At 44.1% G+C, this 15,334-nt stretch overlaps 1 protein-coding gene across 3 annotated transcripts in view; it reads left to right on the top strand.

The window, feature by feature from the left end:
- The window catches only part of pde2a (phosphodiesterase 2A), a 169,497-nt gene that overhangs the window by 151,451 nt on the left and 2,712 nt on the right, over positions 1-15,334 (top strand). For 2 of the 3 annotated variants that reach the window (XM_031795739.1, XM_031795738.1), the window contains exons 14-25: positions 2,078-2,229; positions 2,503-2,566; positions 2,672-2,753; positions 2,864-3,038; positions 3,926-4,038; positions 6,543-6,620; positions 6,754-6,876; positions 11,793-11,863; positions 12,388-12,510; positions 13,184-13,271; positions 13,601-13,648; positions 13,756-13,830. In XM_031795739.1, the coding sequence (XP_031651599.1) occupies positions 2,078-2,229; positions 2,503-2,566; positions 2,672-2,753; positions 2,864-3,038; positions 3,926-4,038; positions 6,543-6,620; positions 6,754-6,876; positions 11,793-11,863; positions 12,388-12,510; positions 13,184-13,271; positions 13,601-13,648; positions 13,756-13,830 (1,192 nt within the window). Of the gene's footprint in view, positions 1-2,077; positions 2,230-2,502; positions 2,567-2,671; positions 2,754-2,863; positions 3,039-3,925; positions 4,039-6,542; positions 6,621-6,753; positions 6,877-11,792; positions 11,864-12,387; positions 12,511-13,183; positions 13,272-13,600; positions 13,649-13,755; positions 13,902-15,334 lie in introns of all 3 variants that reach the window. The other variant, XM_031795740.1, reaches the window with a different exon arrangement.

The following is a 15,334-nucleotide window of genomic DNA, read 5'->3' as shown; positions in this document are numbered from 1 at the left end:
TGTTCCTGCCTCCTCCCGTCTGTTCCTGCCTCTTCCCATCTGTTCCTGCCTCTTCCCGTATGTTCCTGCCTCTTCCCGTCTGTTCCTGCCTCTTCCTGTCTGTTCCTGCCTCTTCCCGTCTGTTCCTGCCTCTTCCCGTCTGTTCCTGCCTCTTCCCGTCTGTTCCTGCCTCTTCCCGTCTGTTCCTGCCTCTTCCCGTCTGTTCCTGCCTCTTCCTGTCTGTTCCTGCCTCTTCCCGTCTGTTCCTGCCTCCTCCTGTCTGTTCCTGCCTCTTCCCGTCTGTTCCTGTCTCCTCCTGTCTGTTCCTGCCTCTTCCCATCTGTTCCTGCCTCCTCCTGTCTGTTCCTGCCTCTCTTTCTCTGTTAGTTATACATTTCTAATCATATTATAGTGGCTGGAGATTAAAGCCACTCATCTCTTCGTTTCAAAGAGTTATTACCCCTCAACACACACACACACACACACACATTCTCACACACACACACACACACATTCTCACACACACACACACACACATTCTCACACACACACACACACACATTCTCACACACACATTCTCACACACACACACACACACATTCTCACACACACACAGTGACAGGATCTTGGCTAGAATCTGAGAGGAAGACATCCCATAGTATCCTCAGTGGGGGCTAATGATAGGGCTGAATACAGTCTCCATAGTAACACTGACAGACTGGATATGTAGGGGATTATTAGTGAACTGTGTAGCAGATGAGTTTATCCTCTTATTTCTGCTATTTCCAGTATAACTTACTCCTTTTTCCTATCCTTCTTTCCCATTATCCCTCTCATTATCCTTCTTTCCCATCATCCCTCTATCTCGTCTCTCATCATCCTTCTCTTTCATCCTCCCTCTCATCATCCCTCTCTCCCATCATCCCTTTCTCATCATCCTTCTCTGTCATCCTCCCTCTCATCATCCCTCTCTCCCATCATCCCTCTCTCTAATCATCCCACTCTCCCATCATCTCTCTCATCCCTCTCTCATCATCTGTATCTTCCTCTAATTCCTCTCTCCCACCTGCCTCCCATGTTGTAGGGTGGGGCTAATCATTAACCCCTTGAGGGCTGAAATACTGATGCTAGTTCATTGATTTGTTAATGTTGCTGAATGGCTTGGCGGGTTCACTCACCTGATGTCCCAGGTCTGAATCCGTCCCTGGTTAGTAGGAGCGAATGGAGACAGTACAAATCCAACAGCACTATTTACCATGAATTTAACCTTTAATTCAGAGTCCGTTTTTTCCACCCCATCCATCCATCCCTCCATCCCTCCATCCCTCCCTCCCTCCATCCCTCCATCCCTCCCTCCCTCCATCCATCCATCCGTCCCTCCCTCTGTCCATCCATCCATCCCTCCCTCTGTCCCTCCATCCCTCCCTCTGTCCCTCCATCCATCTTTCACCTCAGTTGTCAGTCAACAGCCCCCACTCTACTCCACTTTCCTCTAAATATCTCTATCAATCACACTTGTCCCTTTCCACCTCTATTACACTCTCTCCATCTGTCTCTCATTCCACCCGGTCCCTCTGTCGACCCCTTCCCGGTTCTATCCTCCTATCACATGCCGTTTGTTCTGCCAGATAGATATCTGATGCTTCCAGGCTTAGAGGAATCTGCATTCCAGATAGCCTACTGATTCTTTGTGCCAACAAGCCAATCAGGGTCTAGCGCCAGCCTACTGTCAGAAACAGCCCAGACTCAGAGGTTGAGTTTCTCTAGAGTGGTGATTGAGGGATGAGGGAATCGTTTTTCCTGATTATGTGACCTGACCTGAAAAATAAATCCTTCATAATCAAGTCCTCTAGTCTAGAATGACCACAGTTTTTCCCTGGTATTGACGTTCTGCTGGTCACTCCTCTATAGTGATCAGAGTGGTGAGGTGTTGCCATCTGCAGGCAGAGTTGTGTAACTGATGTTAGTGTCACAGCTGAGGCATTTAGTCTATCCCTCTGGCCTGTTTAAACACATAGTATTCTATTGATCAGTCAACTTTTCTCCACTTTGGAATTCAATGTTTCATTTTTGATACAAATGTGTTCTCTCTGTGTAGACACACAGAGGCGGATGAACATACGATCCAGCACTGCTTCTGTTACACCTCCACTGTCCTCACCTCCACACTGGCCTTCCAGAAAGAACAGAAACTCAAAGTGGAGTGTCAGGCACTGTTACAGGTGGCCAAGAATCTCTTCACACATCTGGGTGAGTTACCCTCCCTTCTCTGCACTTCTTCCCTCTCCTCTCCTCTCCTCTCCTCTCCTCTCCTCTGTTCTTTTCTCTATTTTCTTCTCTCTTCTCTACTATTTTATTCGCTTCTCTCGTCTCCTCTTGTCTCCTCCTTTTCTCTTCACTCCTCTGGCTCAGATCGAATCCCTACAGACTGATAATACAACCCTACTTGTGGTAGATCAGCCTGTTGATTCATCCATCCCCACCCTGTGTGTGCTCTCTCTCTCTCTCCCTCTCTCTCTGTAGATGATGTGTCTGTGCTGTTGCAAGAGATTATAGTTGAGGCCAGGAACCTCAGTGATGCAGAGATGTGAGTTCTTGATGTAAAACAACCTAAACCAGCTAACATTCTTTCCAGAATAACTCATGCGGAGGAAAATAGAATAGAATACTTATTCTCTCTCTCTGTCTATAGTTGTTCTGTGTTCCTACTGGATCAAGTTAGCCATGAGCTGGTTGCCAAGGTGTTTGATGGGGGTGTGGTCAGTGATGATGAGGTAGAACACACATGTATAGAACTTCTCTGTTTGACAATTACAAAGATTACAATGATGATGATGCCGATAACGACGAAGAAGAAGATTCTAAAGATAGTCTGTGTGTGCAGAAGGAGTTCCGTATCCCTGCGGACCAGGGCATAGCGGGTCACGTAGCTATGACTGGGCAGATCCTGAACATTAAGGATGCGTACTCCCACCCTCTGTTCTACCGAGGAGTGGACGACAGCACCGGGTTTAGAACACGGAACATCCTCTGCTTCCCCATCAAGGACGAGAACAACGGTGAGAACTAAACTAACACTACTGGTGTTAACAACTAAACGAACACTACTGGTGTTAACTAAACTAACACTACACTGGAGTAAACAACTAAACTAGACACTACTGGTGTTAACAACTAAACTAGACACTACTGGTGTTAACAACTAAACTAACACTACTGGTGTTAACAACTAAACTAACACTACACTGGTGTTAACTAAACTAGCACTACACTGGAGTAAACAACTAAACTAACACTACTGGTGTTAACAACTAAACTAGACACTACTGGTGTTAACAACTAAACTAACACTACTGGTGTTAACAACTAAACTAACACTACACTGGTGTTAACTAAACTAGCACTACACTGGAGTAAACAACTAAACTAACACTACTGGTGTTAACAACTAAACTAACACTACTGGTGTTAACAACTAAACTAACACTACTGGTGTTAACAACTAAACTAACACTACTGGAGTAAACAACTAAACTAACACTACTGGTGTTAACCATTCCATACACAACCATTCAATACACAGCTTCACCTATGCTGCTCCATTTCTCATCACCTGTTAACGTCGCCAAAGCAAGTGAGGTAGATGATAAACAAAAGTGAAATAAACAATAAAAATTAACAGTTAACATTACACTCGGAATAAAGACCTTTCAAATGCAATATTATGTATATATTCGGTGTTGTAGCGATGTAAAAATGGTTAAGGGTACACAAGGGAAATAAATAAATGTAAATATGGATTATATACATGTATTTACAATTGTGTTTGTTCTTCACTGGTTGACATTTTCTTGTGGCAACAGGTCACAAATCTTTCTCTCTCTGTCTCTCTCTCATTTCTCCCTCTCCCTCTCTGTCTATGTCTCACTCTCTCTCTCTCTTTCAGAGGTGATTGGGGTGGCTGAGTTGGTCAATAAGACTAATGGACCGTGGTTTAACCGATTCGATGAGGACCTGGCCACTGCTTTCTCCATCTACTGTGGAATCAGCATCGCACACGTGAGTCAGACACACTACCCATAGCTACAGAAGAACCGCTGATCTCTGACATTCTAGTTATGCGGAAGTCAAACAGAGTGTTTTAAACAGTAGGATAAGAGACTGATGGTTAGTGCCCTATTGATGTGGTGTGGATTTAGTTGTGGTCAGACTTGGTTGACTGACTGGTCTCTCCTGTATAATTGTATGGTTGACTGACTGGTCTCTCCTGTATAATTGTGTGGTTGACTGACTAGTCTCTCCTGTTTAATAATGTGGTTGACTGACTGGTCTTTTTTGTATAATAATGTGGTTGACTGACTGGTCTCGCCTGTATAATAATGTGGTTGACTGACTGGTCTCTCCTGTATAATAATGTGGTTGACTGACGGGTCTCTCCTGTATGTTAATGTGGTTGACTGACTGGTCTCACCTGTATAATGATGTGGTTGACTGACTGGTCTCCCCTTTATGTTAATGTGGTTGACTGACTGGTCTCTCCTGTATAATAATGTGGTTGACTGACTGGTCTCACCTGTATAATGATGTGGTTGACTGACTGGTCTCCCCTTTATGTTAATGTGGTTGACTGACTGGTCTCTCCTGTATAATAATGTGGTTGACTGACTGGTCTCCCCTTTATGTTAATGTGGTTGACTGACTGGTCTCTCCTGTATAATAATGTGGTTGACTGACGGGTCTCTCCTGTATGTTAATGTGGTTGACTGACTGGTCTCACCTGTATAATGATGTGGTTGACTGACTGGTCTCCCCTTTATGTTAATGTGGTTGACTGACTGGTCTCTCCTGTATAATAATGTGGTTGACTGACTGGTCTCTCCTGTATAATAATGTGGTTGACTGACTGGTCTCTCCTGTATAATAATGTGGTTGACTGACGGGTCTCTCCTGTATGTTAATGTGGTTGACTGACTGGTCTCACCTGTATAATGATGTGGTTGACTGACTGGTCTCCCCTTTATGTTAATGTGGTTGACTGACTGGTCTCTCCTGTATAATAATGTGGTTGACTGACTGGTCTCTCCTGTATAATAATGTGGTTGACTGACTGGTCTCTCCTGTATAATAATGTGGTTGACTGACGGGTCTCTCCTGTATGTTAATGTGGTTGACTGACTGGTCTCACCTGTATAATGATGTGGTTGACTGACTGGTCTCCCCTTTATGTTAATGTGGTTGACTGACTGGTCTCTCCTGTATAATAATGTGGTTGACTGACTGGTCTCTCCTGTATAATAATGTGGTTGACTGACTGGTCTCTCCTGTATAATAATGTGGTTGACTGATGGGTCTCTCCTGTATGTTAATGTAGTTGACTGACTGGTCTCTCATGTATAATAGTGTGGGTGACTGACTGGTCTCTCCTGTATAATAGTGTGGTTGACTGACTGGTATCTCCTGTATGTTAATGTGGGTGACTGACTGGTCTCTCCTGTATAATAGTGTGGTTGACTGACTGGTCTCTCCTGTATGTTAATGTGGTTGACTGACTGGTCTCACCTGTATAATGATGTGGTTGACTGACTGGTCTCCCCTTTATGTTAATGTGGTTGACTGACTGGTCTCTCCTGTATAATAATGTGGTTGACTGACTGGTCTCTCCTGTATAATAATGTGGTTGACTGACTGGTCTCTCCTGTATAATAATGTGGTTGACTGATGGGTCTCTCCTGTATGTTAATGTAGTTGACTGACTGGTCTCTCATGTATAATAGTGTGGGTGACTGACTGGTCTCTCCTGTATAATAGTGTGGTTGACTGACTGGTCTCTCCTGTATAATAGTGTGGTTGACTGACTGGTCTCTCCTGTATGTTAATGTGGGTGACTGACTGGTCTCTCCTGTATAATAGTGTGGTTGACTGACTGGTCTCTCCTGTATGTTAATGTGGTTGACTGACTGGTCTCACCTGTATAATGATGTGGTTGACTGACTGGTCTCCCCTTTATGTTAATGTGGTTGACTGACTGGTCTCTCCTGTATAATAATGTGGTTGACTGACTGGTCTCTCCTGTATAATAATGTGGTTGACTGACTGGTCTCTCCTGTATAATAATGTGGTTGACTGATGGGTCTCTCCTGTATGTTAATGTAGTTGACTGACTGGTCTCTCATGTATAATAGTGTGGGTGACTGACTGGTCTCTCCTGTATAATAGTGTGGTTGACTGACTGGTATCTCCTGTATGTTAATGTGGGTGACTGACTGGTCTCTCCTGTATAATAGTGTGGTTGACTGACTGGTCTCTCCTGTATGTTAATGTGGTTGACTGACTGGTCTCACCTGTATAATGATGTGGTTGACTGACTGGTCTCCCCTTTATGTTAATGTGGTTGACTGACTGGTCTCTCCTGTATAATAATGTGGTTGACTGACTGGTCTCTCCTGTATGTTAATGTGGTTGACTGACTGGTCTCTCCTGTATAATAATGTGGTTGACTGACTGGTCTCTCCTGTATAATAATGTGGTTGACTGACTGTTGACTGTCTCTCCTGTGTGTTCAGTCTCTTCTGTATAAGAAGGTCCATGAGGCTCAGTTCAGATCCCACCTGGCCAACGAGATGATGATGTACCACATGAAGGTAAAACACACACACACTACCCCCCCCCCGCCCCCCCCCCCCCCCCCCACCCACCCACCCCCCCCCCCCACCCCCCAACACACACACAGACATCAAGAGCAGCAGTAATGTGTGTGCGTGTGTGTGTGTGTAGGTTTCAGAGCAGGAAGTGGCCCAGCTGTTGGAAACTGGGCTGGAGCCAGTGGATGAGATTCATCCCTTATTCGCTGAGTTCACCTACACACCCCGCTCACTACCTGACGACAACACGCCCATGGTAAGACAAGCAGACAGAGAAAGAGTGTGTAGGTACGTGGAGAATGCTGAGGGGAAGACAGCTCATAATAATGGCTGAAACAGAGCGATTGAATGGCATCAAACCATGTTTGATGTATTTTATAACATTCCACCGATTCCGCTCCAGTCATTACTAAAAGCCTGTCCTCCCCATTTAAGGTGACACCAGCCTCCTGTGGTGTGTCCATGCAAATCAACAGAGATGTATAGTAGCCATAGAGAGGTATCCATAGAGATGTATCCATAGACAGGTATAGCATCCATAGAGATGTACAGTATCCATAGAGATGTACAGTATCCATAGAGATGTAAAGTATCCATAGAGATGTATAGTATCCATAGAGAGGTATTGTATCCATAGAGATGTATCATCCATAGAGAGGTATAGTGTCCATAGAGAGGTATAGTGTCCATAGAGAGGTATAGTGTCCATAGAGAGGTATAGTGTCCATAGAGAGGTATAGTATGCATAGAGATGTACAGTATCCATAGAGATGTACAGTATCCATAGAGAGGTATAGTATCCATAGAGATGTATCATCCATAGAGAAATATAGTATCCATAGAGATGTATCCATAGAGATGTATCCATAGAGATGTATAGTATCCATAGAGATGTATCCATAGAGATGTATAGTTTCCATAGAGAGGTATAGTGTCCATAGAGATGTATAGTTTCCATAGAGATGTATAGTATCCATAGAGATGTATAGTATCCATAGAGATGTATAGTTTACATAGAGATGTATAGTTTCCATAGAGATGTATAGTATCCATAGAGATGTATAGTATCCATAGAGATGTATAGTTTCCATAGAGATGTATAGTTTCCATAGAGATGTATAGTATCCATAGAGATGTACAGTATCCATAGAGATGTACAGTATCCATAGAGATGTACAGTATCCATAGAGAGGTATAGTATCCATAGAGATGTATCGTATCCTTAGAGATGTATAGTATCCATAGAGATGTATCATCCATAGAGAAATATAGTATCCATAGAGATGTATCCATAGAGATGTATCCATAGAGATGTATAGTTTCCATAGAGAGGTATAGTGTCCATAGAGATGTATAGTTTCCATAGAGATGTATAGTATCCATAGAGATGTATAGTATCCATAGAGATGTATAGTTTCCATAGAGATGTATAGTTTCCATAGAGATGTATAGTATCCATAGAGATGTATAGTATCCATAGAGATGTATAGTATCCATAGAGATGTATAGTTTCCATAGATTCAACAATACAGTAACCAATAACAATGTAGTCCTAAAAATATCAAGGTAGATGAAAAACACAATAGATATAAAAATAAGAAAGAAGAAGATCATGATAAAATAAACACACTATATTTTCATTTCTCTTTTATTTAACCAGGTAGGCCAGTTGAGAACAAGTTCTCATTTACAACTGCGACCTGGCCAAGATAAAGCAAAGCAGTGCGACAAAAACAACAACACAGAGTTACACATGGAGTAAAAACAAAAACAACAACACAGAGTTACACATGGAGTAAAAACAAAAACAACAACACAGAGTTACACATGGAGTAAAAACAAAAACAACAACACAGAGTTACACATGGAGTAAAAACAAAAACAACAACACAGAGTTACACATGGGATAAACTAAAGTACAATCAATCACAATAGAACAATCTATATACAGTGCGTGCAAATGGAATAAGGAGGTAAGGCAATAAATAGGCCAATAGTAGTGAAGTAATTACAATTTAGCAAATGAACACTGGAGTGATAGATGAGTAGATGATGATGTGCAAGTAGAAATACTGGTGTGCAAAAGAGCAGAAAAGTAAATAAAAACAATTTGGGGATGAGGTAGGTAGTTGGATAGGCTATTTACAGATGGGCTACGTACAGCTGCAGAGATCAATGAGCTGCTCAGATAGCTGCTGCTTAAAGTTAGTGAGGGAGATATATATGTCTCCAACTTCAGCGATTTTTGCTAAATTTGTTCCAGTCATTGGCAGCAGAGACCTGGAAGGAAAGGCGGCCAAATGTGGAATTGGCTTTGGGGGTGACCAGTGAGATATACCTGCTGAAACGTGTGCTACGGGTGGGTGCTGCTATGGTGACCAGTGAGCTAAGATAAGGCGGAGCTTTACCTAGCAAAGACTTATAGATGACCTGGAGACAATAAGTCTGGCGACGAATATGTAGCGAGGACCAGCCAACGAGAGCATACAGGTCGCAGTGGTGGGTGGTATATGGGGCTTTGGTGACAAAACGGATGGCACTGTGATAGACTGCATCCAGTTTGCTGAGTAGAGTGTTGGAGGCTATTTTGTAAATGACATCGCCGAAGTTGAGGATCGGTAGGATGGTCAGTTTTACGAGGGTATGTTTGTCAACGTGAGTGTTGTGAAATAGGAAGCCGAGTCTAGATTTAATTTTGGATTGGAGATGCTTAATGTGAGTCTGGAAGGAGAGTTTACAGGCTAGCCAGACACCTAGGTATTTGTAGTTGTCCACATATTCTAAGTCAGAACCTTCCAGAGTAGTGATGCTAGTCAGGCAGTCAGGTGCGGGCAGCGATCGGTTGAAGAGCATGCATTTAGTTTAACTAGTGTTTAGGAGCAGTTGGAGGCCACGGAATGAGTGTTATATGGCATTGAAGCTTGTTTGGAGGTTTGTTAACACAGTGTCCAAAGAAGGGCCAGAGGTATACAGAATGGTGTCGTCTGCGTAGAAGTGGATCAAGGAATCAACCTCAGCAAGAGCGACATCTTTGATATATATACAGAGAAAAGGATCGGCCCGAGAATTGAACCCTGAGGCACCCCATAGAGACTGCCAGAGGTCCGGACAACAGGCCCTCCGATTTGACACACTATCTGAGAAGTAATTGGTGAACCAGGCAAGGCAGTCAAGTCTGTTGAGACTGCCGATAAGAATACGGCGATTGACAGAGTCGAAAGCCTTGGCTAGGTTGATGAAGACGGCTGCACAGTACTGTCTTTTATCGATGGCGGTTATGATATCGTTTAGTACCTTGAGCATGGCTGAGGTGCACCCGTGACCAGGAAACTGGATTGCACAGCGGAGAAGGTACGGTGGGATTCGAAATGGTCAGTGATCTGTTTGTTAACTTGGCTTTTGAAGATTTTGGAAAGGCAGGGCAGGATGGATATAAGTCTGTAAAAGTTTGGGTCTAGAGTGTCACCCCCTTTGAAGAGGGGGAGGACCGCGGCAGCTTTCCAATCTTTAGGAATCTCAGACGATACGAAAGAGATGTTGAACAGACTAGTAATAGGATTTTCAACAATGGCGGTGGATATTTTTAGAAAGAGAGGGTCCAGATTGTCTAGCCCAGCTGATATGTACAGGTCCAGGTTTTGCAGCTCTTTCAGAACATCTGCTATCTGGATTTGGGAGAAGGAGAAGCTGGGGAGGCTTGGGCGAGTAGCTGCGGGGGGTGCGGAGCTGTTGGCTGGGGTTGGGGTAGCCAGGAGGAAAGCATGGCCAGCCGTAGAGAAATGCTTATTGAAATTCTCGATTATTGTGGATTTATCGCTGGTGACAGTGTTTCCTAGACACACTGCAGTGGGCAGCTGGGAGGAGGTGCTGTTATTCTCCATGTACTTTACAGTGTCCCAAAACCTTTTGGAATTAGTGCTGCAGGATGCAAATTTCTGTTTGAAAAAGCTAGTCTTTGCTTTCCTAACAGACTGTGTGTATTGGTTCCTGACTTCCCTGAAAAGTTGCATATCGTGGCGACTATTCGATGCTTGTGCAGTACGCCACAGAATGTTTTTGTGCTGGTCGGGGGCAGTCATAATTTGTGTGAGATTGAGGGCATCTAGATATATGGGGGGAAATCAATTCACATATGGTGTCGAGGGCACAGCTGGGACCTGAGGGGGTCTATAACAGGCGGCAACAGTGAGAGACTTATTTCTGGAGAGATTCATTTTTAAAATTAGAATCTCGAACTGTTTGGGCATAGACCTGGAAAGTATGACAGAACTTTGCAGGCTATCTCTGCAGTAGATTGCAACTCCTCCCCCTTTGGCAGTTCTATCTTGATGGAAAATGGTGGCCTTCCTAAGCCAGGATTCAGGGTCTGTTCCAGTACCATATTTACAATGTGCAGGATTAATGGATCGATAGAGGACTCATGGACATCGCCATTGAGGGCTTCTACTATTATAAAGTTGTCAACTGGGCGGCGATTCCTTTGTGTTGGGAGCAATCAGACTATTCACTTCTTCTTCAAGAAGGTTTGTAAATGGCTTAACTAGCACCATCTAGTGGCCACAACAAATCAATGACACATTATTTTGTCCAGCATTTCAACACTACAGGTGGCGGTAAATCACCAATTTGGATCTTTACACTTCTTTTAGACATAAAAGAAGAAGAAAATAGACTACTTTAAAATGGAGGTAGCCTCAAAAGGTACACAGATACTGTCACAGATCCCATAATGGTACAGACACAAAGATAAGACCTCTTTCCATCTAAATGTGCACATCCAACGATCTTCCTTGGAATAAAGGGAAAACCTAGTCAGTCAACAATGTATTCAACTGAAATGTGTCTTCCACATTTAACCCAACCCCTCTGAATCAGAGAGGTGCGGGGTTGCCTTAATCCACATCCACGGCGCCCGAGGAGCAGTGGGTTAACCTGCCTTAATCAGGGGCAGAATGACACAATTTTACCTTGTCAGCTCGGGGATTCCATCCAGCAACCTTTCGGTTATTGGCCCAACGCTCTAACTACTAGGCTACCTGCAACCCCACACAGTTTTGACCACTAAGAGTAAAACTGATATGGGGAGTATTCAAGAGTATTCAGCCAGACTGCTGTACTGTGTCTAATATCTATCTCTCCTGTGTCTAATATCTATCTCTCCTGTCTCTCCAGGGTATCCTGAGTATGTTTGAGGACATGGGCTTTATCAACACCTATAAGATTGACCTGCACACTCTGGCCAGGTATATATCTCTCTCTCAATTCAATTCAATTCAATTCAAGGGGCTTTATTGGCATGGGAAACATGTGTTAACATTGCCAAAGCAAGTGAGGTAGATAATATACAAAAGTGAAATAAACCTTAAAAATGAACAGTAAACATTACACATACAGAAGTTAAGACAATAAAAACATTGCAAATGTCATATTATATATCTATATATATACAGTGTTGTAACAATGTACAAATGGTTAAAGTACACAAGGGAAAATAAATAAGCATAAATATGGGTTGTATTTACAATGGTGTTTGTTCTTCACTGGTTGCCCTTTTCTTGTGGCAACAGGTCACAAATCTTGCTGCTGTGATGGCACACTGTGGAATTTCACCCATAATTTCTCTCTCTACCTCTCTCTACCTCTCTCTCTACCCCTACCTCTCTCTACCCCTACCTCTCTCTCTCTCTCTCTACCTCTCTACCCCTCTCTCTCGATGTTGCTATTTTGATGAAGTGGTGATAGATTGTGCGGTTGTCATTGGTTGCAGGTTCTGTCTGATGGTGAAGAAGGGTTACAGAGATCCTCCCTATCACAACTGGACTCACGCATTCTCGGTCTCTCACTTCTGTTATCTCCTATACAAGAACCTGGGCCTGGCCAACTACCTGGAGTAAGTAGACATACCACACTATCTACCCTATACCCTAACCCTATATACTACACCATCTACCCTATACCCTAACCCTATATACTACACCATCTACCCTATACCCCAACCCTATATACTACACCATCTACCCTATACCCTAACCCTATATACTACACCATCTACCCTATACCCTAACCCGATATACTACACCATCTACCCTAACCCTATATACCACACTATCTACCCTATACCCTAACCCTATATACCACACTATCTACACTATACCCTAACCCTATATACCACACTATCTACCCTATACCCTAGCCCTATATATTACACCATCTACCCTATACCCCAACCCTATATACTACCCCATCTATCCTATACCCTATACCCTATATACTACACCATCTACCCTATACCCCAACTCTATATACTACACCATCTACCCTAATCCTAACCCTATATACTACACCATCTACCCTATACCCTAACCCTATATACTACACCTTCTACCCTATACCCTAACCCTACACAAAACACCCTCCCTGCTCTGAAAGGCCGACTACCTCGAGCTAGTAGAACCCTGGCACCCTTTATCCTATAATCTACATACACCCTATAACCATACACACTTTACACCCCTGCACCCTACAGTCTAACCTCCTACCCCTCCCTCCATCCCTGTCTGTAGGAATATAGAGATCTTTGCTCTCTTTGTCTCCTGTATGTGTCATGACCTGGACCACCGTGGGACTAACAACTCCTTTCAAGTGGCCTCGGTAAGACACCTCACACACACACACACACAAAGGCACAGCTTTGGTAAGACACCTCACACACACACACAGACAGACACACACACACACACACACAGACACACACACACATGAAGGCACAGCTTTGGTAAGACACCTCACACACACACAACCTGTAACAGTCTTGGGTGTCCTGTTAACACACACACACAGGTATAGCACCGGTCAAACACACAGTAGGAAAACTCAGGGAAAGACTGTGGTTAGACAAGGGTAGTACACCGCAGTTATAACAGCAGCATAGAGAGCAGGTCTATCTATGGAACAACGTGTTCTGTCTTCTTCCTCTACAGCAATCTGTCCTGGCTGCCCTCTACAGCTCAGAGGGCTCTGTGATGGAGGTAAGTACACACACACACACACACACACACACAGATGGGACTATAGTGACACCTAGTGGCCAGCCTTCAACCTCCCACCCCATAGTAACCGGTGTTTGTTTCCACAGCGACACCACTTTGCCCAAGCCATAGCCATTCTGAACACCCACGGCTGCAACATCTTCGACAAGTTCTCCAGAAAGGTTTGTTTCTCTCCAGTCTGGGATCCCACACTGATTGTCTCCTGACCCAGGACACCCAGGACCATTATAGGGTGTGTGTGTTCTATTAACAGGACTGTTATGGCTTGTGTGTGTGTGTGGGTTGTGTGTGTGTGTGTGTGTGTGTGTGTGTGTGTGTGTGTGTGTGTGTGTGTGTGTGTGTGTGTGTGTGTGTGTGTGTGTGTGTTGTATTAACAGGACACACAGGACTGTTATGGGTTGTGTGTGTGTGTGTGTGGGTTTTGTGTGTGTTGTGTATGTGTGTGTTGTGTGTATGTGTGTTGTGTGTGTGTGTGTGTGTGTGTGTGTGTGTGTGTGTGTGTGTGTGTGTGTGTGTGTGTGTGTGTGTGTGTGTGTGTTGTGTTAACAGCACTGTAACGGAAAATGAATGTATATGGTAATTGTGGGTATAATCAACAGTAAAATACTCTGAACATTTTCACTGCAGCAAACTGTCAATTATGCTGCATTGTGGGAAAATGTTGTGTTGACGGGGAAATAATAGCTGTATTTCGAATGCTACTGTAATTCTATCCTACAGAATACACTACCGTACCGAATCTTTGGAGCACCAAAAAAAAACATTTTGACCACTAGTTGGCGTATGGTATTGTTGTTGCTGGCTTATTAACGTATCAATCTCAACTGTATCAGGGACAGATTGTAGTGGCAGTAAGTCTGGAAAGTTAAATGGCTGTTTTACCATGTCCTTTTGTTCTGCCAGCTTGGAAGCCTTTGTTAAGGCCTTTTAGAAGTGCAGGTGATATAAAATATAAAACACCAAATATTCATTTAGTATGCTGTCACGTGTAAACACTTTACCTGACAGCCAATCTGCTTGCACCATTTCCCTTATAATTACAGTACAATACTGTGAAATACAATACATTTCGTCACATTCATTCATTCTGATTGCGGCAGCATTTACTTCATTAGACAGCACGTGCTTGAATACTGTATTTATATTACAGTTGTATACTGAGATACTGTCAAATTAACCCCTTTACAGTGAGGACACCCAGGACCGTTACCGCTCGTACCCAGGACCGTTACCGCTCGTACCCAGGACCGTTACCGCTCGTACCCAGGACCGTTACCGCTCGTACACAGGACCGTTACCGCTCGTACCCAGGACCGTTACCGCTCGTACCCAGGACCGTTAACCGCTCGTACCCAGGACCGTTACCGCTCGTACCCAGGACCGTTACCGCTCGTACCCAGGACCGTTAACCGCTCGTACCCAGGATCGTTACCGCTCGTACCCAGGACCGTTACCGCTCGTACCCAGGACCGTTACCGCTCGTACCCAGGACCGTTACCGCTCGTACCCAGGACCGTTACCGCTCGTACCCAGGACCGTTACCGCTCGTACCCAGGACCGTTACCGCTCGTACCCAGGACCGTTACCGCTCGTACCCAGGACCGTTACCGCTCGTACCCAGGACCGTTACCGCTCGTACCCAGGACCGTTAACCGCTCGTACCCA

This window comes from Oncorhynchus kisutch, linkage group LG18 (assembly GCF_002021735.2).
Source record: "Oncorhynchus kisutch isolate 150728-3 linkage group LG18, Okis_V2, whole genome shotgun sequence".
NCBI classification, from domain to species: domain Eukaryota; kingdom Metazoa; phylum Chordata; class Actinopteri; order Salmoniformes; family Salmonidae; genus Oncorhynchus; species Oncorhynchus kisutch.
Note: the sequence above shows the minus strand (reverse complement) of the source record. Positions and strands in the feature narration are given on the sequence as shown.